This window comes from Chionomys nivalis, chromosome 15 (genome assembly GCF_950005125.1).
Source record: "Chionomys nivalis chromosome 15, mChiNiv1.1, whole genome shotgun sequence".
Taxonomy (NCBI): domain Eukaryota; kingdom Metazoa; phylum Chordata; class Mammalia; order Rodentia; family Cricetidae; genus Chionomys; species Chionomys nivalis.
Genome location: NC_080100.1, coordinates 45,057,661 through 45,082,585, shown reverse-complemented (window position 1 = coordinate 45,082,585; position 24,925 = coordinate 45,057,661). Strand labels below are relative to the sequence as shown.

The 24,925-nt window shown below is 44.8% G+C and overlaps 1 protein-coding gene across 2 annotated transcripts in view; it reads right to left on the bottom strand.

Moving 5' to 3' along the window:
- Nucleotides 1–23,878, bottom strand: part of Ocln (occludin) — a 49,369-nt gene extending 25,491 nt beyond the window's left edge. Inside the window, exons 1-4 of one of the 2 annotated variants that reach the window (XM_057790186.1) lie at nt 23,736–23,878; nt 12,581–12,696; nt 9,124–9,802; nt 4,456–4,617 (exon numbers count right to left, since the gene is read on the bottom strand). In XM_057790186.1, coding sequence (XP_057646169.1) covers nt 4,456–4,617; nt 9,124–9,802; nt 12,581–12,630 — 891 coding nt within the window. In that variant the 5' untranslated portion in view covers nt 12,631–12,696; nt 23,736–23,878. Of the gene's footprint in view, nt 1–4,455; nt 4,618–9,123; nt 9,803–12,580; nt 12,697–23,582; nt 23,627–23,735 lie in introns of those variants that run through there. The other variant, XM_057790187.1, reaches the window with a different exon arrangement.
- Nucleotides 23,879–24,925: the final 1,047 nt, after the last annotated feature.

Sequence of the window (24,925 nt, the reverse complement as noted above, 5' to 3'; positions counted from 1 at the left end):
CTCTTGTTTGCTTAGGTAATATTATATCCTTCTGGAGTCTTTGATGGAGTTGAAGAATGGATAGATAGTTATAGTTTTCCTTAGTTATGATAAGAGATAAAATAGATATAAATATTGTAACTGTAATTCTTGCTTGATAACCATTTTGTTATATGTAATTTTACTATGTTAAAGTTAAAGGCTTTCTTTTTTGTTTAAACAAAAAAAGGGGAAATGATGGAGGTGGGTCATCTTTCTATCTGTTGTTTCATTGGTTAAGTAATAAAGAAACTGCCTTGGCCCCTTTAATAGGACAGAAAATTAGGTAGGCGGAGTAGACAGAACAGAATGCTGGGAGAAAGAAGCCGAGTCAGGAGTCGCCATGATTCTCCCACTCCAGACAGACGCAGGTTAAGATCTTCCCTGGTAAGCCAACTCGTTGTGCTACACAGAATATTAGAAATGGGTTAGATCAATATGTAAGAGCTAGCCAATAAGAGACTGGAACTAATGGGCCAGGCAGTGATTAAAAGAATACAGTTTCCGTGTAATTATTTTGGTGCATGAGCCATGTGGGCGGCTGGGTGCCGGGGACGCAGCCCCGCAGCTCATTATTTCAACAGACGTAGGCTAGAATCTTCCCGGTAAGTGCACCTTGGGGTGCTACACACATTATTAGAAATGGGCTAGTCCAGGTGCGAGAGTTAGCCGAGAAGAGGCTAGATATAATGGGCCAAGCAGTGTTTAAAAGAATACAGTTTGTGTGTTGTTATTTCAGGGCATAAGCTAACCAGGCGACCAGAAGCTGGGGCAGCAGGAACGCAGCCCACAGCTCCCCACTACAAGCCTGGGCTACATAAAGAGTTCAAAGCCAACCTGGGCTATATAACAGGACTCTATCTCAAAAAAAAATTATAAATCAAAACAGGGCTGGTAAGATGGATCAGCAAATAAGGAAGCGTGCTACCAAGCCTGAGAACCTGAGTTCGATCTCTACAACACACAGGACAGACAGAGAGAACAGATCCCTGAAAAATTTACTTCTGACCTCTACATCCAGGCCATGCCACATGTATACATACATGAACAAACAAGCACATAAATAATAAAACCAATAATACCTAAAGTAATGAAACAAAAAAGCCATAAAAACTTGAGGGTTTCTATGCTCATAATACTGCCAGTATCTCAGTCAACTCTGTTGCCTGAAAGATGTAGGACTCTCAGCTACTCTCCAGCATAATGCCATGCTCCCCACCGTGATGGCTGATGATAATGGACTGAACCCCTGAAACTGCAAGCAAGCCCCCTCAATTAAGTGTTTTCCCTGTAAGAGTTGCTATGGTTATGGTGTCTCTTCCAATAAAACTGTAACCAAGACAAACAGCATCCACTTCAGTGACTATAAAGGACAAATATGCAAATGTAGGCTCACTTTACAATGAACAACAGATACAGAAAAGATACCCACAAAAAAATTCCCTAATAGAAGAAACAACATGCAAGAGACGCAGGACTAGGAACTTAGAAAGTTGCATATGTTCCCGTCGGTATACAAAAGGATCTAGGGAATGGAGAGCGATCCCAAATCAAAAGAGATGGCAAGATTTCAAATGGTAATAAATTTCCACTAAGTAACACTTACTTTAGTCCCACCAATATACAAGTCCCCTGTTTCAGCACTCCACAGTTACTAAGATTCCCATTTTCCCCCAGCACTGGAGACTTAACTCAAGGTCCCTTGCATGTATAAAATCAAAATCTAATCCACACTCATTTTTCACTCTGTTATATTTTGTTAAGACCAAAGGACAAAGACTACAAAGACTCACTGCTGCGCTTCTCACGCAGACTGGTATCTCCGGGGCAGCGCAGGGGCAGAGTGGAAGCCACTTGAGAAGAAGGGCACAGAGAGCTGAGAACGGGGAGCAAACAGCTGCATCTGGGGTTGAACTGAAATGTGCAACTGAGCTCAGTGGACTGAGTTTGGGTAGCCAGGGAAGATAGCAGAAAAGACAAACTACTCGAGGCTACAATACCCAAGTCGCTAATTATAAGGTACTGCCTTTTTTGTCGGTATATATTGGGCTGGGGGTTGAACCCAGGACCTTCGACATGTTAGGCAAGAGCTCTACCACCGAGCTACGCCAGCAGCCAAGAGGATACCTTTTAAAGAACTATCTTTCAGCTCATCACCACTCCCATGAGTGACTACCTGCTGTTGCCAAGGTATCAAAAGAACTAATAACTGATTAAACCTTCCTGATACTAAATCAGGTGAGAGGCTAAAGTTCACCGTGACTAATATTACAGGTGCTGGGCTCCCTTGAGCTGGTTTATTTATTTTTTTTTTAAAGCTCTCTCGAAACCTTGAGTAAACAAACCCAACAGTCAGTGAAACAACTGACACACCCAGAAACTCTCAGCAAAACATTGACTTCATCGTCCGTGGTGAACGTCCCAGTCCGTCCAGAGGTGGCCTCGCCTGGAGCTACAGACGGACAATCTCCCTCTAAGGCAGCTTCACACCTCACAGAGGAAGTGGCTTCCTACAGAAGGCAGGGTTAGCACCCATCACTTGCAGCAAATAAGTTGCTCTCTTTCTGGCTTTCTTAACATGGCTTTTTTTTTCTTCACTAGCTAGAAACAGTTTCTAGCTAAGCTTGCAGATTTCCTAAAAACTCTGGCATATAGAATGCTAGAGCTAAGGGGACAGTTTATCAGGAACCCATAGCTCTTTTGAAGCCCTCCTATACCCCATTGCCAGTGGCCACAATAAGCCTACCCTAGCGCCAGTCAGGGTCCAGTATTCACAATTAAATTTCATAGCCGAAAACAGTCTGGCTAGAACCAGATCTAGTGGTAAAGGCCCGAGGTCCTGGCTACTTGGGAGGCCTGCTTAGATCACAGTGAGTTCAGGTCCAGCCTGGGCAAGTTAGGATACGCTATCTCAAAAACAGGAAGTACAGGAATGTAGGAAGATGGCTTAATGGGTAAATCCCTTGCCTGGAAATTGGGAGAATGTAAATTTAGATCTCCGGAACCCGGATAAAAGCCAAATGCAATAGCTAATCTATAATCAAAGCTCTTCCAAGGTAAGACAGAAGCAGTCAGGAGAATCCCAGGAAGGCCCAGGGCAAGGCCCTGGCAGGTGCAGCACAAACAGATACTGCCCCAAAGAGGTGGAAGATGTCAGCCAGCACCTGAGGTTGTCCTGCGACATCCACAGACAGTGCACAAGTGCATATGCCCACACTCACAAGCAGGAACACACACACAATTCACTACACACGAACTCACAAAGATCAAACAAAAGGAGCAAGCACAGAAACATACTGATACAGCAGCAAACAGCTGGCCTAGCATGCAAGCACAAGGCCCTGGGTTCAGTCTCCAGGACTGAAGAAAAAAATATTAAAGAAAAAGTAGGAAAAAGAAGTTTCTATAGGTGCTCCTCATCCTCACAGCAACCCAACAGAAACAAAGTCTGTTTCCACACAGAGATTGGCCTGCCTCTACCTCAAAAGTGCTGGGATTAAAGGAGCTTATCATCTTACACACACACACCAGCTTGCTCAGGTTTTTTGTTTTTTTGGTTTGGTTTTTTTCTTTTTTCTTTTTCCTTTTTTTTTTTTTTTTTTGGTTTTTCGAGACAGGGTTTCTCTGTGGTTTTGGAGCCTGTCCTGGAACTTGTAGACCAGGCTGGTCTCAAACTCACAGAGATCCGCCTGCCTCTGCCTCCCGAGTGCTAGGATTAAAGGCATGCACCACCACTGCCCGGCTCTGTTTTCTTTTTTTTCAAGACAGGGTTTCTCTGTGTAGCCCTGATTGTCCTGGAATTCTCTCTGTAACCAGGCTGATCTTGGACTCACAGAGATCCACCTGTCTCTGCCTCCAGAGTGCTGGGATTAAAGGCGTGCACCACCACTGCCCAGCTAAAGGCTGCTAAAATTTGCAATCTATTACCCTCCCTCCTAAAAGAGAAACTCCTGTAATCTCTGTCATGCTGAAGTATTTGATAGCTAAATGGGATACAGAATGAGTCACTGTGGTTGACCATGCTGCTATTAATATAAAAAATTGATAAGGTTACCAACAGTGGCCATCCCATTCCCAAAATGCCTCTGCCAAGCTTGACCCCAACCGCCCCCAACCCTGGGGCAACAGGGTTTTCTCCAAAACAGTAAAGCAAAGAAAAAAAGGGGTGGAGAGGAGTTGCTTGCATTTTGCAAAGCCAAGAGTTCTCTGTGACTTTCTAGGGAGTATTCCTTCCTGAAAACAGAAATGAGTTCACCCTTTAAAGAAGTGATTTCCATTTACCAACCTTTTAAAAATTCTGAGCAAAGAACAAACAACTTATTAAATGTACAAACACAATAATTCTAAGCAAAAAGTTTAACAAAGTACAAAAAAATTAGGGACAGACATTAGAAATTTAATAGAAGGTTAAAAGTGTTTTGTTCTGTTAACACTTACCCACTCTTCAACATTGGGGGGCTGTTCATCATAAATATGTTCCTTATCCCACAAAATATTGGACTTGTCATACTGGTCCATCTTTCTTCGGGTTTTCACAGCAAAGAAAATGATTAAAGCAAAAGCCACGAGTATCATGAAGCCCAGGACAATGGCTATAGCCTAAAAGGGAAGAAAGATATGGACATAATTAATTTTAATTGCTTTAATTGAAATCCACCTTCTAAGAACTAAAACCCTTACCAACGGGCCTGAGTACTTGTGATTTAAGGGCACAAAACTAAACTTCTACAGATTAGTTCTGTCATTAAAAACTAACCCACACCAACTGGACAAAGCTAGCAAAACACACGCCAAGTGTACCTGGGTGCGCATAAACAGAAATGGACACAAACCAAGTGACTCTGTGCTCAAACCCTGCTTAAAGTAGACCCGTCAGTACCCACTTCAGAGCTCAGGAAATGGGTTCTGGGCACTGTGCCTCAGTTGCTGTCAGATTTTTATAAAAAAGCGAAAATAGCTGGTACAGTAATGAAATCAATGGGTTTTTGTTTGTTTTTTGAGGCAGTGTCTCAAATAGCCCAGGCTAGCCCCTCTATGTAGCCGAAAATGACCTTAACCTCTTGGTCTTCCTTCTTATTCTTCCCCAGTGCTAAGATTACAGACATATGCCCAGCATCAATGTCTTTCTTCTAAAGGGTTTGAAAATTCTAATTTCAGCCGGGCGGTGGTGGCGCACGCCTTTAATCCCAGCACTTGGGAGGCAGAGGCAGGCAGATCTCTGTGAGTTCGAGACCAGCCTGGTCTACAAGAGCTAGTTCCAGGACAGGCTCCAAAACCACAGAGAAACCCTGTCTCGAAAAACCAAAAAAAAAAAAAAAAAAAAAGAAAGAAAATGCTAATTTCAGAATCATACCTATAACCCTGTTCATGACGCACGTTTGGCAACCTTTTTACACTATGTAAACTGCGCCATCTGTCTTAACATAAATGATAACACTATGAATCTAACCAACCTATAAATTAGAGCAAATGGACGAATGAGTCCTTCGATCTAGCAAGTTCCTCGGTTTCAGTGCCTTGTGACAATGACGCCTCCTCTTGATGGCTCACCCAGTTTCTGGCAGACATATTAGGTGGCACACTGGTCTGCGCACACTTGAAGACGAGACCAGTACTAGTTATCCACTCACGGCTAACAGCAGGGTCTCCTACCCACTGTCTACCTCGCAGTGACATCCTTTTTCAAAGAATATAGGTTTCAAGTGGCCAGAGGATTACGAGGGACCGGAGTGTAGTGAGACAGGCAAACCGATTCTACCAATTCGCAATCCTCACCACAGACAGGTCTGAACAGTAACAGCAAGCCCTCTGAAACCTACACCAGCAGGGAAAACACTCCGTCTTCAAAATCAAGATAGGCAGACAGTGGAGAAAGTCTAACCCAAGAGAGTGACTCATTCAGGAGGAAGAATGAGAGCTCCTGAGTCAAGAGGAGGGGAAGGAGCAGTGGCATTCGCGGTTTGAAGTAATTGAGGTGACTCACAGTTGCCTACGGTACGGGTTACACCCCCGAAGCACATAAAATCACCTGGACAAAAAGCACCGACATTCTGAAAACTACCACAAGAAATGGAAAGATATCCTATGTTCATTGATTAGAAGATTTACAATCTCATTGGACAATGATTGCATATGCCTTTAATTCCAGCACTTGGGAGGCAGAGGGATCTCTGTGAATTCAAGGCCAGCCTGATCTATAAAGTGAATTCCAGGACAACCAGGGCTACAGAGAAACCCTGTCTTGAAAAATGCACATTTCCCACCCCACCCCACCCCAAAAAAAAAGAAAGAAAAAAAAAAAAGGCTTAAAATTGCAATAATGACAGAAATCCCCTAAACTGAGCTACAGATTTGGGGCAATACTTCAAAGTCCCAGCAGGTAGCTTGCAAAAACTAAAACTTATCCTACCATGCACAAGGGCTATCCTAAAGGATAATCCTAAAAGGCAAATAGAAATGCAAGAAAAACAGAATCTACACAATCTAGTCAAAATAATTTTAAACAAAGTTAGAGAATCCATACTTCACAACTTCAAAAACTTACCATAACAGTAAAGTAAAAAGACAGTGTGGTATGGGTGTAAGGACAGAAATATAGATTAATGGAATCAAATGAGACTCCAAAATGTTCACATCAATAACCAATTTTGTGTGTTTGTGTGTACACGCAAGTGCAAGCAAGAGTGCACTTTCTTGGGTGTGCACATGGGTATACTTGCCTATATACGTGTGTGTCTATGAGGAAAAGGTCAAAGGTCAACAACAGGTATCTTCCTCTATGACTGTTCATTTTAATTTTCAAGAAGTAGACTCTCCGTGTACCCGGAGCTTGACATTTCACCTAGACTGGCTGGCCAGTGAACTCCCCGGAGTGCCGACTTCTGTATCGTCAGCACTAGGGTTACATGTGTGCACATCCACCATGTTTGGGGTTTTTTTTTTGTTTTTTTTTTGTTTTTTTTTTTTTTTTTTTTGGTTTTTCGAGACAGGGTTTCTCTGTGGTTTTGGAGCCTGTCCTGGAACTAGCTCTGTAGACCAGGCCGGTCTTGAACTCACAGAGATCCGCCTGCCTCTGCCTCCCAAGTGCTGGGATTAAAGGCGTGCGCCACCACCGCCCGGCATGTTTGGGGTTCTTGCATGGGTTCTGGGGATCCAAACTCAAGTCATCATGATTGTGCAAGCATCTACCCACTGAGCCATCTGCAATTCCAAATGTTTCTAATCCAGGGTCTTGTGCAGAATAAGCAAATTTTCCACCAATGAGCTATAACTATCACCCACACAGTCAACTCATTTGGGACACTGCACGGAGAAAATTTAATGCAGCAGGGGAGGTAGCTCATACACCTGTAACTACCTCACTCAAAAGGCTGGAGCTACAGCAGGGCCACAATTCACAGGCAAATGTGGGCTATACAGTAGGACCCTGGCTCCAAAGAGGGTGATATAATTAAAAAGAAAAAGCAACTTTTATGAAGAATGTTTACTTTCATTGGTAAGATACCACAAGCAAAAAACAACAAAAGAAAAATCAGACAAGAGCCTATGAAAACTAAAGTTTTGTGTAAAGAATATCATAAAAAAAAAAAAAAACTTAAAAGGGGTTAGGGCGCCGGGCGGTGGTGGCGCACGCCTTTAATCCCAGCACTTGGGAGGCAGAGGCAGGCGGATCTCTGTGAGTTCGAGACCAGCCTGGTCTACAAGAGCTAGTTCCAGGACAGGCTCCAAAACCACAGAGAAACCCTGTCTCGAAAAAGGAAAAAAAAAAAAAAAAAAAAAAAAAAAAAAAGGGGGTTAGGGCAAAAATAACAAATATTTATATAAATCATTCATAAGAGATTTATATGCCTATTATAAAGACTAAAAACAGGCTAATTTTAAAAGTAAGTTTGTGAATATACAATGATGATAAATGTTGAATACATATATGAAAATATGCTCAGTACCACTGGCTATCACGGAAAACAAATCAAAATACAAGCAGGGCATAGGAGCACACTCATAATTAGGGCTCAGAATGCTAAAGCAGGAATGTTGTGAATTCAAGGATGACCTGGGATACACATCAAAACTCTACCTCAAAAAAAAAAAACAAACAAACAAACAAAAAAACCAAAAACAAACCACACACACCCAAAACGCCACCTACAGTGAGGTACCATTTCACACCCATTAGCATGACTGGAATCAGACAGACTGACAACAGGCTTTGGTGAGGAAGGGGACGGTTACGACCCGCAAGCTTTTTGGAGAGACTGTAAAATGGCTTCTTTGGAAAACTGACAGTACCTCAAAAAGTTAGAGCCACACACAGCTCATCAATTCTCCCTGCAGCTATACTCACAACTCAAGAACTATTAGGAGTCACGCAAAAACCTGTGCATCAAGGATCCTAATAACAGAAGTCACAGACAATGCAGAGGTAGCCTTAATGTTCATAAATGATGGGTAAATAAAACGTGATATATGTTCTTAAATCACTCATCAATAAAAAGAAATAAAGGACTGACACATGACAAAAACACAGATTAAAAAATTAAATTAAATTTTAAAAAAGATACCATCATGCTAAGTGAAAGATACCAATCATAAGAGACCAGATATTGTGAAAATTCTTAACAACAGGGAACAGCCCAAGCTGGATGGGCAAAGGGTTGCTGCTCAGAGTGGGTCCAAAAAATGGTGAGCAAATGCTAATGGACACAGACATTGCCTCAGGAGACAGTGAAAATGTTCCACAACTGTAAGGATGCTTGCCCAATTCTGTGACTGCATAACCAACCACTGAGGTACTCTCTAAACAGATAAACAGTATGTTAACTATGGCTTAACAATGGCATCCAGACTCTCCCCAACATTATGGCATCATTAAAAGTAGGGCCTCAGACATTATGTTTAAATGTTCCCATACTCACTATTCTGAGCATCTCTAATCTCATGGAGAGAAGGATGGGTCATGGGAAAGAACAAAAACTACTCACACCACCATGAGGCGGTGGTGCATGCTTTTCATCCCAGCCAGCCTGGTCTGTGGACCGAGTTCCAGGACAGTTAGGGCAGTTACACAGAGAAACCTGTCTTGAAAAACCAACAAGCTATTCATACCTCTTGAGGATCCACCACACAGTAGTGGTAGAGATACTGATCCACGTAGAGTCCAGTAGCTCCAGTATAGAACTGACTGCAGAGGGCGTAGATCTGTGAACCGTATATAGATCCAGAGGTCTGAGCGGTTGGGTTGACTCCCATTATATACACGATTGTCGCGATAAATACCAGGATGCCCAGGATAACGCTGACTATGATCACAATCAAGTAAAATCTTCTTGTTCTGGACATTCCAGATCTTACAACACTGGTAACAAATATTACCAAGGAGGCAATGAAGCAAAAGGCTGCCATGGCCAACAGGAAACCTTTGGCTGCTCTTGGATCTGTATACCCTCCATAGCCATAACCATAGCCATAACCATAGCCATAGCCAGTTCCATAACCACCGAAGCCACCAATTCCTCCATAAGGGTAGCTTACGCTACCGCCAAAGATGCCATTTCCATAGCCTCTGTCCCAAGCGAGCGTGGAAGCCACACAGGCAAATATGGCGATGCACATGACAATGATGAGCATGGACAGGATCCGGATCACTCCTGGGGGCGACGTCCATTTGTAAAAGTGAAGAATTTCATCTTCTGGGTAAAAGGAGTATGCCGGCTGAGAGAGCATTGGTCGAACGTGCATTTCTCCGCCATAGACATCATTGCTTGGCGCATAATGATTGGGTTTGCTAAAGGGGAAATAAAAGATCTCAAATGAAAAACTGCTTGGAATAAAATTAGCCACATGGATAAAACTATTTCAAAAATTTATTTATTTATTTATTATGTACACAATATTCTGTCTGTGTGTATGTCTACAGGCCAGAAGAGGGCACCAGACCTCATTACCGATGGTTGTGAGCCACCATGTGGTTGCTGGGAATTGAACTCAGGACCTCTGGAAGAGCAGGCAATGCTCTTAACCACTGAGCCATCTCTCCAGCCCAGGATAAAACTATTTCAAATGTCCCACTGAAGACTAAAGGGGCACAGCTGACTCTGCAGGACAAATCTGAGATGGGTTGAGTTTCCGGCTGATACAGGCACCACTGGTCTTGGAAACGTACTGGACAATAACCACTCTACGACATTAAAGGGCAATGGTTCTCCAGATGTTGCTCTATGTAACGATCATCTGGAAACGTAAAATGTCAGGTAATGGGGCTGGTGATGTAATTCAGTGGCAGAGTATTGCCTGGTAAGGGCCATATTTGTTCCACTCCCAGTACTGGGAGAGAGAAAAAAAACTCAGAGGCTGCACATCTTATCAGTAAAATCACAGCATGTGTGGGTGGGACCCACACAGCTTCAGAACAATGATATCAAGCTTTTTTTTTGTCTCTGTGGCACAAGGTAATTGCATTTCAACACAACGCCCACCCCAGCCTATTGGGTGTCCTGTGCAGTTCCTAGCAGTCCTGTTCTTCTCAGGACTTAGTCTCTAAAGGCAACTGCTGGAATTACCAGGCAGGCTTATGTAGGCACTGTGCTTGGCAGTGGAAAGACCTAAGTTAGAAAAGGAGGAAAAAACGAGATGTAGTGTTATAGTCGTATATTATTTGTGTTTTAATAAATAAAGCTCGCCTGAAGATCAGTTCAAAACAGCCGCACTAGTTAGCCATAGAGGCCAGGTGGTGATGGTGCACACCTTTAATCCCAGCAGCCACACTAGTTAGCCATAGAGGCTGGGTAGTGGTGGTGCACACCTTTAATCCCAGCACTAGAGAGGAATATAAGGTGGAATGAGACAGGAACTCACTCTCTTCAGTCTGAAGATTTCATAGAGGTAAGAGCTCTCTAGTGGTTCGGCTGCTTTGCTTTTCTGATCTTCAGGTTGAATTCCAATATCTGTCTCTGGGGTTTTATTTTCATGCTATATAACAAGGGGTAGAACCCTGCATTCAATTCCCAGGACCATCAAGAAGAATGTGTGTGTGTGTTATGTATGTGTGCGTGTGCACACGAGTGTGGTACATAAATTATTTATAATACGTATTATATATTTATTACTCAAGGAGTAAAATATTGAGCAAAATACTACATAATCTATAGTTAATTACATCAAGAGTGGCAAAGTGCCAGGCAGTGGTGGCACACATCTTTAATCCCAGCACTCAGAGGCAGGTGGATCCCTGTGAGTTCAAGGCCAGTCTTATCTACAGAGTGAGTTCCAGGACAGGCTCCAAAGCTACAGAAAGAAACCCTGTCTTGAAAAACAAAAAACAGTGGCAAAGTAAACCAATTCTACACTAAGAGCTCATCAGGGAATGCTCGGCTGGACTCTGAATCTCCGTTATAAAAATTACTCTGCACAAGCCGGGCGATGGTGGCGCACACCTTTAATCCCAGCACTCGGGAGGCAGAGGCAGGTGGATCTCTGTGAGTTTGAGACCAGCCTGGTCTACAGAGCTAGTTCCAGGACAGGCTCCAAAGCCACAGAGAAACCCTGTTTCAGAAAACCAAAAAAAAAAAAAAAAAAAAAAAAAAAATTACTCTGCACATTCCAATAATTTAATTATAAATTGACAACTTGTATCAGAGCCACTGTCATTTGACCAAATTGAACCTAAGAACTTTGAGCCTTGGTGGGTGTTACTCTCTTCGGTTTTTTTTTTGTTTTTGTTTTGTTGTTGTTGTTGTTGTTGTTATTGTTGTTGTTTTTATAGCAGTCTCTCTACATAACCCTGGCTGTCCTCAAACTCACAGAGATATCTACTGAATCTGCCTCTGCCTTTCAGGCACTAGGATCAAAGGCATAAGCTACTACACCTAGCCCTAGACAGTATCTTGAGGCAAATATTAAAAATAGACGGTGTAGTTGCCTGTGGAGGTTTTGGAAGTTATGCAGAAGAAGGAAATTCACTTTTCATTGTAAATCTTTGGTACAATTCACATCATTAAGTGCAAACTGTTCAGATTGTTTGAGACAGTCTTACCACATAGCCCTAACCAGCCTTGTGATCTACCAGAGACCCAGACGACCTCAAATGTATGGTAATCGTCCTATCTCTGCCCCCAAAGCACTAGGATTGCAAGTGTGCACACCATCCTGGGCTTAGATTTTTTTGTTTCCTTGCTTGTTGTTTTGAGACGGGATCACACGTGGCCCCGGCTGGCTTCACTCTCATTATGTGGCTGATTCTCCTGCCTCCACCTCCAAAATGCTGGAATTAAGGTGTTAAGGTGTATGCCACCATGCCTGGCTTATGCAGTACTACAGATCAAACCCAGCCACCACCTGAATCATTGCTAGGCAAACACTCTACCAACTGAGCCATGTCCCCAGCCTAAAAGTGTGTGGTGCGGGGCAGTGGGGGGAAATCAGTACTGGGGATGGGTTTGGGGCCAACTGCTGAGCTAGAGCCCTAATCCCCTGGCTTAATTTCTAAAAAACAAAGACTTAATAGATGGAAGTTTCTTTTATATATAACAAGCCCCGTTAGAAGAAAGAAAAATTAGTTACTTACAACTCATCAGGTCGGTAAGGCGGAGGACTTTCAAGAGGCCTCACAGACATGGCTGATCTCACTGGTCACCTGATCTTTATGATGAGCAAGACTTCAGGCTCCCAAGATAAGCAAACCTAAGCAACAGAAGTAGGCCGATGGGATTACTGCTGAGACCAGAGGAGTTTGCATCACCAAGAAACGTACAAAATACAGTCTCTAAGCGCCCGCTCACCCCACGTTAATTCTCTGTTCCACTGCCCACTTCCACGTGGCAGACCTTCAGTTCTGCAGGCACAGAAAATCACATTTCTCCTGGCGCCAGTATTGCATTCTGCATGGCCCTGGCACACAAGTATCTTTAAACTTAAAATTCTGAGCTACAATAATGACAACCTCACATCACTTTACAATATAGAAGGGAAAAAAAATTAAATAGATACTACTAAGAACAAAGGCCTACAAAGAAAAAAGAAAAATGTAGGATTAACATGAGATCTTGTCTCAAAAAGATAAAGGAAAAAGGGGGAGAGAAGGAAGGATTTATTTCACAAAATTATTATTCTGGATCAGCAAGCTGGCACAGTGGGTAAGGGTGTCCGCCACGAAGTCTGATGACTAAATTCAATCCCTGGAATAACACACTACAAAGAGAGAGTCAATTTCTGCAGGTTGTTCTCGCACCTTCACGCGTGTGCCATGGCAAGCACACATGCACACACACCCACACCCTAAGTTTAAATTTAAAAAAAAAAGTAATGATTTCCTTTTTTGTTGTTGTTGCTTTTGGTTTTTTGGTTTTTCTGTGTGGTCCTGACTGTCCAAGAACTCACTCTGTAGATCAGCCTGGCCTTGAACTCACAGAGGTCCACCTGCTTCTGGTTCCTGAGTACGAACTAAAGGCATGTACCACCAGGCCTGGCTCAATGATTTATTTTCTCTTATTTTTGTGCAGTGGAGTTTTACCTATGTGAGAGTGTTGGATCCCCTGGAACTGGAGTTACAGACAGTTGTGAGCTGCCGTGTGGGTGCTGGGAATTGAACCAAGGTCCTGTGGAAGAGCAGCCAGTGCTCTTAACCACTGAGCCATCTCTCCAGCCCCTTTAAATTTCTAAAACAAATAATAATAATTTTGCTGGTGGTGCACACCTTTAATTCCAGCACTTGGGAGGCAGAGACAGGTGGATCTCTGTGAGTTCGAGGCCAGCCTGGTCTACAGAAAGAGTTCCAGGACAGTTTCCAAAGCTATAAAGAGAAACCCTGTCTCAAAAACAAAGTGATAATAATAATTTCAATGCCAGGTACAGTAATATATATCAGAAACCCCAGCTACTCAGGAATCTGGGTCAAAAGGATCTCAAGTGGGAGACCAACCTAGCCAATACAGTAAGACCCTTAACAAAAACAAAACAAAACAAATAAACAAACAAAGCCGAAGACTGTCGCTCCTTAATGGAGGATTTGCTAGGACTATAGCTCCATAGCGAAGGATTTGCCTAGAATGTCCAGGGTCCTAGATCTGATCCCCAACACTGAAAGAAAGGTAACTTCCTATTACCTTTAATGCTAACGTAGGATGAGCGTGCATATGACAGTGCAGCACCTGTTAGTGCTCCAGAATTAACTAAAGCACAGCTTAAAAGTGTGCCCTTATTAAAAGTGATACTATCCAGGTGGTGGCGTCACACACCTTTAACCCCATCACTGGGAAGCAGAGACGTCGGCTCTCTGCTAGTTCAAGGTCAGCAAGCATGGTCTACAAAGGAGCCCCTGACAGCCAGAACTGTTACAGAGAGAAACCCTGTCTTAAAAAAAAAAAAAAAAAAAAAAAAAAAAAAATGGTGTAATTTCAAGCTATCCCATTCTCTTATCACTTTCTCTAAGTCTCCAAAAATATCATTTTTACAAAACAAGAAAACACATATTAAAGAGTCCTTCCAGAGGAGAAAAAGCAGAGCAGTTGTATTCTAGAATTCCTTAAAGCAGAGTGTCTGCACACCTGAAAGGCGATTTCACTCAATCAACGCACATTTACCAAGGTCCTAACTACACAGCGGAGCCTGTGGAAGTATGAGACACACACAGAACAGGAACGTCTCCAGGCTGAACTATGTGACCAAGAGTGATGCCAGGCGGTGGTGGTGCATGCCTTTAATCCCAGCACTCGGGAGGCAGAGGCAGGTGGATCTCTGTGAGTTCTGTGAGTTCGAGGCCAGCCTGGTCTACAAGAGCTAGTCCCAGGACAGGCTCCAAAGCTAGAGAAACCCTGTCTCAAAAAAACAAACAAAAAAGAAAGGTGATGAAGACCATCAGCTGGTGTCTTGGGAAGAAGGATGAGCATCCAGGCTGGTGAGGTGTTGACATGGGGGTGGAGCTATATAGACACGTTGTTAATCTGTTAAAATAAGATGATGCTGAGAGGACAAAGTGCATGGAGAGTCTCTTCCCCACCCATAAACGAGTTATGATCCTCAGCAGTGGATGTATGAGGACGTGTAGGAAAGGGCCCCAAGAGCAGCTGCCGCCAAGCCCTGTAAGTTGTGAAGCTTGGGCTGAGGAGCTTGGAGAAGAAGGAGAAAAAGGAGAAAAGCCACACTGGATGCCTACCGACGTGCCAGGCACTTAGCACAAAATTCCAATTCAGACTCAAAAGCACCCTGGTTACCCAGTTTTACAAACCCAGAAAGGATGAGAAAGACATGGGGAGCAATGTACCCAAAGCCATAAAGAAGTCAATGAGTCACTGAGATGTCACCTGACCCACAGCCTTTCCATGCAGATCTTCAGTCCATTTCATTTGGAATACTCTTAGTTTCCCTGGAGCCGACAAGTGGTGTTAATGTTCATGAAGCAGTGAATCTGGGCACGACCTGCCTTGGTACAAGGTGACTCCACGGCACCCAAGAGTTCTTGGTAAGGCTCAAAACCTGAAGTTTATCCTAGAATAATTTTCCAGTGCCAGAAAAGCCAAGAAAGGGCTTATGAGATGGCTCAGCAGGTAAAGGGATTGCCACCGGCAATGAGGACCTGAGTTTAATCCCCAGGACCTGCATGGTGGAAAGAGAGAAACAACACCTGCATACTGTCCTCTGACCACCACACATAGGCGGTGGGTGTGCCCACACGTGTGTGCAGAAGATGAAGGAAGGAGCGAGCAAACAAATGAACTTCAGTTTTACAGTTTTCTTTTTTTGTTTTTTGTTTTTGTTTGGGGGGTGTTTCTGTTTTTGCTTTTTTTGAGACAGGGTTTCTCTGTAGCTTTGATGCCTGTCCTGGAACTAGCTCTGGTAGACCAGGCTGGCCTCGAACTCACAGAGATCCACCTGCCTCTTCCTCTGAGTGCTGGGATTAAAGGCGTGCATCAGCACCACCCAGCTTAGTTTCTAGCACTTCCTGTCCCTCGGGTACGGTATATGGAAACATACTAAGTTCTTTCCAGGCAACACTAGTAATTGATTAGCAAGGAAGAGAACTTTAGATCCACTAGGTAAACTCCATGTAAACAGTTTTTTGCATGTTGTTCACTGATTAAAACAGCACCTGGCACACAGTAAATGTGCAAATATTTGCTCAACATTTACATGGATCAGATTGGACCATGGACACTTCTGTCCCATGTGCTTTCAGGCTGAAGGTTACGAGAAAATATCAGAACTTGACAGAGTATTGCCTTCAAATAACAGTCAAGAACGATTTATGACTTGAGTATATTGAAGCAAAATTTATTTTTCATTTTCAAGTAAAGTCTGTACAACTGTCCACTGCTCCATCAGGAGGAGTAAGTCAATTTAAACTTTTTAAATGTGTCATGTAAGCTACATAGATAGTAATTCTCTTCCACGCCACTCAATAGTCAGTTCCAAATCTCAGAATAAAACTCTCTGAACATCAGACAAAATCTCCAAGATGATTAATCCCAGCACTTGGGAGGCAGAGGCAGGTGGATCTCTGTGAGTTCGAGACCAGCCTGGTCTACAGAGCTAGTTCCAGGACAGGCTCCAAAAAAAAAAACCACAGAGATACCCTGTCTCGAAAAACAAAAAAAAAAAAAAAAAAAAAAAAAATCTCCAAGATGAAAATCCAGGTAATACCAACACAGCAGCAGCACAGGAAAGACAACTTCTTCACTTTATTTTTTTAAAGAAGAATGGTTTGTGGGTAAACTGCAAGAGGCAACAGTCCAGGAAGTAACTAGAGTGCCTCCCGCCAGTCATTTGATTTTTTAAAACCACTCTGCCAATGCACAACAAACACATAAATCCTGTGTGTGTGCAGCCCTGTAACTAGCCCACGGTCCACTTCTTCATCTCACATTGAAATACATATATGAGCAATTCAAGCCCATTTGGACTTCCTAAATGATGTTTGGAAAAAGAACATTAAGGAAAACTTCAAACATTATTAAATAAATGTTAAGACTGATGCTGATAGTGACAAATACTGACCTCAGAGGAGACAGTGATTCCTCTTCTAAGTGATCTAAGTGATCTACAATTCAATCACTCAAGACTACTCCCAAAGCCAGGCATGGTGGCTAGCCTCTGAAATTTCAGCATTTGGGAGGCTGAGGTGGGAGGATTTCCATGAGTTCAAGGTCTGTCTGGGCTATAAGTTGAGTCCAACTTGGCTTTAACATGAGATTCTGTCTCAAAAGACAATACAAGAACCAGGCAGTGGTGGAGCACACCTTTAGTCCCAGCACTTGGGAGGCAGAGAGGCAGGTGGATCTCTGTGAGTTTGAGGCCAGCCTGGTCTACAGAGCTAGTTCCAGGACAGTTAAGGCTGTTACACAGAAAAACTCTGTCTCAAAACACACACACAAACACACACACACATACACACACACAAAGGCAATATAGGGGCTAGAGAGATGGCTCAGCAATTTAAAGTGCTTACTGCTCTAGCAGAAGAACTGGGTTTGGTTTCCACATCAGGCAGCAAGTGCCAGTAACTCTAGTTCCAGGGACCCAACACTTCCTGGCTTCTTCAGATACCAACATACGTGTGGTGCACATAAACATATCCTGGCACACACACCTACACGTTAATACACACATCTTTTCTTTCCTATAATACAACAGGTGAGCCAGGTATGGTGGGTGGCATGCACCTTTAGTCTCAGCACAGGAGGCAGAGGCAGGAGGATATCTATGAGTTTAAGGCTAGCCTGGTCTACAGAGCAAGCTTTAGGGCAGTTAAGGTTACATAGTAAGACCCTGTCTCAAAAAAAAAAAAGAGGAGGAGATTGACAACGACTACCCCCGAATTCCAGGCTTTGTATCAATTATTAAAAATTAAATTAACCTTGTCTCAACTCCCCCCTCCCCAAAAAAAGCTAAATTAATTCCAATTCAAGCTTTAGTTGTCAGAAATTCAAACAAGATCCCTTTCTAAGTGTTATTTCCTAGAGGTTGGAGTTTGGCTGTCATGTTTCCTCCAACAGCAAGGATTTCTAAACTGAAACAATTTGAGAAAGCAGATTGTAGACAGCTCTTGCTACACCTTGGTTTCTCCTCTGAAGAAAGTTACCAGGCAAGAGCACAGAGAAAGAATCCAGGGAATCTGGAGTACAACTTGTAGGATTGGGCAGAGACCCAGGGAGCTAAATAACAACATCTAATTAGCACAAAGAATGGAGCATTTATGTTCACCTGGAGTGAGGTCTCCAGTGGTAACCGCAGACAAGGTTATCCAGATTTGCAGCTGACCAAACACTGGAAAGAATAACTAAGAACCCAAGGGCTAGGAATCCATCGAGAATGAGCAAGGTCTCTCTGCAAGATCAAAATGAGTTTGAAGACACGAACTAGTTTCATCAGCCTCAAACCCTGTCGAGTTCTCTGAGCTCCAGAGATTTATCTCTGTCAAAAGGGGGAATAACCCTGACCTTGACTGGGGTAAATAAAGCAGAAATAAGAAGCAGATGCATTCATACTCCGTGATTCCCCAAAAGGTGAGTAAGGTAAGCACTCAGGCACTCAGGTATTTGGGGACATAAATAAGTCACTTTGATGTGAACACTCGGGGCTGCAGCTATAGCTCAATGAGGTCACTCACAAGGTCTCAAGTTCAATGCCCAGCACCAATAAAATACAGCAAGCCTGCTGCTAAAGGCCAGAGATTTTGTGACTGCCTGCTTCCCTGAAGCTGAGGTTGGTAGAGGAGATGGAAAAATAAAAATAAAAAACTTAATTCTCAAAAATCTATATGAGAATACAGAAGAAAGGGGATCCGACTTGGTCTCTGTTCAATCTTAGAGGCACATACCCCACCCCAGCAAAAAGAACATTTCCTTCGGTAAGAATTTTAGCAAAGGCTGTCCAAATCTTTGAGAGCACTCAGAAATAGTGTTAGTGTCTAGGAATGCTGTAAGGGAACCAACAGGAGCTAGGGCTGGAGCTCGGTGGCCTTGGATTCCAGCCCTAACCCCGAAAATGAAAAGAAACAAAACCTGAATCTGTACATCAGGTTCCACCCTGGGTACAGATCCAGGACAGCGACTATAACAGTGCAGGATCTTAAAACAAAACAAAACAAACAAACATGTCTTAAGAAAATAGCTGGAAAACAGGAAACGCTTGTCCTGTAGAACTTGACCTGGAAAACGAGATGATTTTAATGTCCTTTTAGACTACTCTAAAAGACCTGAAACATTTTAAGAGCCGTCTTTGTAGTCCTAGAAATGGTTTGAAACAAAAACAAAACACCCAAAACCGCAGGATTGGATTTCATCTCAATGTTGGGAAGTTTCCCCAGTGGGAAGTGGCCCTGACTCCACCCCCTCCAGGAATAACAACCATTTCAGTTCCTGCCCATAGGCAGGAGTTACTTAGTATTACTTTAGAGATGCCACTTCAAGGTCCCTAAATCAGTGACAAACACAACCAGCAGCTAAAGAGCAAGGCACAGTAAGTTTGTGCCACGCAGAGGGGAAAAGGGAGTGGAAAGGCCTCTAGGGCTTGGCCTAAGGGCCCCACTGGTTTCTTTCATCACCAGAGCGTGAAGACCAGCAGGGCTAGAAGACCACAGCTATGTTAGCTAATGGAGGACAGACAGATCCTTACAGAACGTATTACACAGAAAACCAGCATCCCCAGCTAATGCTTTTATGTGTGTGTGTATGTACATATATGTGTGCACGTATTGTTTTTTAAGCTAAGTATGGTGGTGTATGATTTTAATCACAGCACTTGGGAGGCAGAGGCAGGTGGATCTCTGTGAGTTGGAGATCAGTCTGGTCTGCAGAGGGAGTTCAGGACAGCCAGAGCTACCTAGCAGAGAGATTTTGTCCCCAAAACAAACCACAACAACAAAATCTAAAGTAATATATTAAGAATCTCTCTCTAAGGGCTAGAGAGAGCGTTCTAACGTTAAAAAAAAATTACTTGTTGCTCTTTTTGTTTGTTTTTGTTTTTAAAGACAGGGTTTCTTTGTAGCTCGAGTCTGTGCTGGAACCCTGGAACTCTTTTTTTTTTTTAATTGAAAAAATTTCTGCCTCCTCCCCGCCTCCCATTTCCCTCCCCCTCCCCCACTCTGGAACTCTCATAGACCAGGCTGGCCTCGAACTCAGAGAGATCCACTCCCAAGTACTGGGATTAAAGGTGTGCGCCACCACTGACCAGCTTAAAAAATCACTTGTTGCCCTTACAGAAGATCAGGGTTTGATTCCCAGAACCTACATAGCGATACACAACCATCTGCAACCCTGCCTTCAGGCAAACATATGCATACACATATATGCATGTAGACAAAAGCAGTCATACATATAAAGAAAAAAAACGTAAAAAATCTCTATATATAATTAAGGACTCCAACTAGGATTTTCCCCCTGCTGAGGATTGAACCTAGGACATTATACATTCTAATCAAGCAGCCTAACATTGAATTAGATCTTCAACTACAAAGAATTTTTTTTAAATATTTATTTATTTATTATGTATACAATATTCTGTCTGTGTGTATGCCTGAGGGCCAGAAGAGGGCGCCAGACCTCTTTACAGATGGTTGTGAGCCACCGTGTGGTTGCTGGGAATTGAACTCAGGAACTTTGGGAGAGCAGGCAATGCTCCTAACCACTGAGCCATCTCTCCAGCCCCTACAAAGAATATTTTTAAGTCTTTTTTAATTATATTAATTTACACTCATGTCTCATGGCATGCGAGGTCAAAGGACAACTTTTGGCATTCTATTCCCTCCATGGACCAAACTGAAGTCATAGGCTTGCTGGCAAGTGCCTTTACCCACTGAGCCCAAAGAGGATTTGTAAAGATTTATTTTTCATTTTTTTTTTTTTTTGGTTTTTCGAGACAGGGTTTCTCTGTGGCTTTGGAGCCTGTCCTGGAACTAGCTCTGTAGACCAGGCTGGTCTCGAACTCACAGAGAGATTTATTTTTCATTATTTTTAGTTATGTGTATGTATCTGTGTTTAGGTATGCGTATTTGAGTGCAGGTGCCCAGAGGCCAGAAGTTGATCCCCAGGAGCTGGAGACAGTTGTGAGCCATCTCACGTAGTTCCTAGGAAGTGAACTTGGGGCCTCTGGAAGAGTAGAATATGCTACTAACCAATGAGTGAGCCATCGCTCCAGCCCCAAAACTTATTTTTTTTTCTTTTTGAGATACGATCTCGTTATGTAGCACTGGCTGTCCTAGAACTCACAAGAGCTCCATCTGCCTCTGTCTCCCAAGTTCTGTGACACTATGCTCCACCCCCCTGAGAGGATCTTGATGTTGCCAGTCAAGTTCCCTAGTTCAGCTCACAGCTCAAAGGTAGCTTCAGGGATGCTCTCCAGACCACTCAGTAATTTTCCTCCATCCCTGACCTCAGGCCTGACCTCTCCTCCCCATCACCTTCCCTTGTCCCTTTGCTGGTCCTGAGCACAAAGGGCTGGTCCATCAATATTTGGATAATAAAGCCAATGCTCCATTTTAGTGAGCTGGAATTTCAGCCCAGCAGTGAATCTCTTGAACTACGCAAACTAACAGTAAATATATCAAATTGAGGCCAGGTGAAAGTCCGTGCTTACATTCTGAGATGGGGGTGGGGGACAAACACACAACAGTATAGGCTCAACTTGTGAGCTTGTTAGAAAGGAAGAATGAAAGGCTCCATCCCAAACTACAAGCCACAAGTACTTCAGAGAAAAAAAAAACAAAACCCTCGGTGCTACATACAAAAGCCAAGACCATAACTAACACAAGCTTGCTTGAGAGTTGGGACACAGCTGAGCTATACTGCTAGCAGAGCCCTAAACTGTATTCCCCAAAGTGCAAAATTATTCTCAATATCAAGTGACACCCCAAAACCTCCAAGTGTGGTACAAACAGGCTGGATTGAAAAGTGCCTCCTCGGCTTGCTATAGTAGACATTTTCTCTGGAATTCTCTAGGGTTAACTGGTCCTTATGGCTTGGCTTAAGTTTTCTGTATTCTGTATTATACATTTACAAAAATGTAAATTTTTGAGGCATTTTGTTTTGGTTTGGGGTTTTCTGTTGCTTGTTTTGTTTTCGTGCTGAGATTCCAACCTTGGAACAATGTCCCACCCCAAACTCTTACGAAAAAGGTATAGAAGGATCTGCTTTAACAACGAACCTTATACAGAGAGGAGCTGCCAGGAAGTCGCCAGAAGATAGAGAGTGTCGTCGTCCCGTCCCCCACCCAGCCCAAACTTAGCTCGCTGACCTGGCCATCCCATCACCTAACAAAGGAAGCACTAACAAGTAGATAAATTCAAAGAAGAAAAGAGAAAACCACCACCTGTGGAAATTTAAGGAACTACTGTTACACACAGGGACATGTAGCTGAACAGCCCACCAGCAACAGAAGGCTTCACCAGAAAGCACCGCACTGGGAATCATTTCTCTTTTCCCGGGATCTCCACAACACACCTGTTGTGCCAGAGAGCCACACACTACTAACCCGCCTGGAAAGCTGCCTCCTTCCCGCCCCAGGTAATTCCCTTGGTGGCACTTTGCCCGGTGAGCCTGGGGCAGACCGAAGGATACTGCCACTCCTGCTGGGGTTCAGTCGCTCCACATTGGACGAAAGGGGCTCAGAGCTGTTCCAGCGCCAAGATGCAGAGGCCATTTTGGTCCCCACCCACTTGTCCCTGCATACTTCCTCCAACGCTGGTCACTCGCCGCTGTACTCGCGGGGCCGGCTTTGCCCGGAATATCTGCAAAGTGGATAGCCTAGGCAAGCTGCGAGAACCCCGCGACCGTGCGTGCGCCCCACGGCGGCTCTACGCTCGGGAGCAGCCGGGCCAGTGCAGGGCGGCCGAGCGGGCTCTGCCCCGGGGCAGATCCGCAGCTCGCGGTCACGGATGAGAATGTTCTGTGTGAGCAGCTTCCCTCGAAATCCAGCATCACTCGAAAAGAACTCCGACAGCTCAAATCAACAAAGGCGCACGCACAGCCCCCTGTTTCAAACAGCCAAGTAATACACGCCGAGACTCTGGGGACATTGCAGAAGACCCCCGGCCTTCCCTTCTCCTAGGATGAATTACCCAAAGGGGCAGAAACCAGGAGGGCCACGGGGATCTAGGTCGTCCTGCATCATCTCTCTCCAGCCCTAACTGGGGACCCCGAGAAGCCCACAGTTCTCTATCGCCCTAGCTGAGCGTGGGTTCGGCCCATGAGGCGCCTGCCTCTCTAATAGAAAGTTGCCTTGCCCAGGTATTTGTAGTGGAGAGGGTTTCGCCCGCAGCTGAGAGAGAGAGAGAGAGAGAGAGAGAGAGAGACAGACAGACAGACAGACAGACAGACAGACAGACAGACAGACAGACAGACAGAGACGGAGACCACCCAACTCCTCCGTCGCTATGCCCAAGAACCCGCGCTTCTCCGGTTCCCGGGAACCCCAAGTCCAGGGCGAAACTGCCACCGAAACTAACTCCGCGCGCCCTCCCCGCGCCTCCCAGACGCCGCGCTGTCGCCCTTGGGGAGGGGACCCCCGGTGCCGCACCTGCCTCGCACCCACTCGCCAAGGCCCAGGCCACCTGGGCGGCGGAAACCCCGAGCGCTCACCTGGCGGGTGCACCTGCCGCCGCCCGCAGTGACAACCAAAGGCTCGCACTGAGCCCGGAGCTGCGTCCTCCCCCACTCCCCCGCCCCCGGGCATGCGCACCAATTTCTGGCCGAGCCAGCCCCGGCCGCGCGCTCGGGCGCTCCGGGACCCACCTGCTGCGCCCCGGGCCGACTGCTCGGCCGTGTGCTGGCCAGATCTCCTTGAACTCCACCGCCCCTCGGTCGCCTGAGGAAGGAGGGTGCGGGAGGTGGGCACGAGCGACAAGGTGTGGCGTGGCCGGCCTCCGCCCTCTGTGACCCATTCACCTGAAACTCCGACGGGAGAGGGAGGGAGGGAGCGGCAGAGAAGGAGGCGGGAGGACAGAGTCGGGCTCACCCTCCCGAGCAAGCGGAGTTAAAGGAACAGCGACGCTTTGCTGGAGGGGGCTGGGGTTCAGGGAGGGGAGGGGCTCAGGATCGTGGAGGCAAAGGGTGGGTGATCCCGGACCACCTTGGGAGTGCTCGGAGATCGGTTTGCTTTAGGGACCCTGCGGAGTGCTGGTTCCGGGAGAGGGTCCCTGGGTCCCTGGAGCGCTGATAAGGAAGGCGAGTCTTCTCCCTTCACTGTCCTGTTTCCAGGTTTTAATTTAATGTTTGTTGGAAAGCAGTATCCTATTGCTTCTTCCAACGAAAGATTGGGAACATTTTCAGAAGGGCTAATTTCTAACCCCTTCGGAATCAGTGGATTCGGGAAAAGACCGTCCTCTGAACTGGTTCAAATGGAGAGGACTACTGCAGGTGTGCCGATTCTGCACGCAGAGTCACCAGGTCAAAGGGCCCCCTGCCCACGCGCGCACTAAGTGTAGTTACCATGTGATCGAGTCTACAGGACCAGAGTTTATCCCAGGTGCTTGAACTGGCTTTTTGGAGCCCATTCCCTTATGCGGGGGAAGAGGGGGGGGTGCCTTACTCAGCCTTGCTGCAGAGGGTTGGGAGTTGGTCGGGTCTCAACTCAGTGTGCCGCCAGGCTTAGTTGATACCCGGTGGGAGGCCTTACCCTCTCTGTGGAGAGGTTGGAGGGAGGGCGGGGGGGCGGGGGGGAGCGGGAGGAGGGAAGGGAGGGGTAACTGTGGTCCGTGTGTGAAATGAATAAAAGGTAAATTTTTTTAAAAAAAGTTAAAGAACACGAAAGGGACAAAAGGGATTTTAAGCCGTCGCAGTATTCTTTTTTGGTTCCAAAACAAAGCCTTTCTGACTGCTAGAAGCTATTTTTTTTTACTCATACACGCTGCCCGTGACGATGCAGAGTTGTATGTGTGCGCGTGTGTGTTCTGTTTATTAATTGTCCGCTACGATATAGAGAT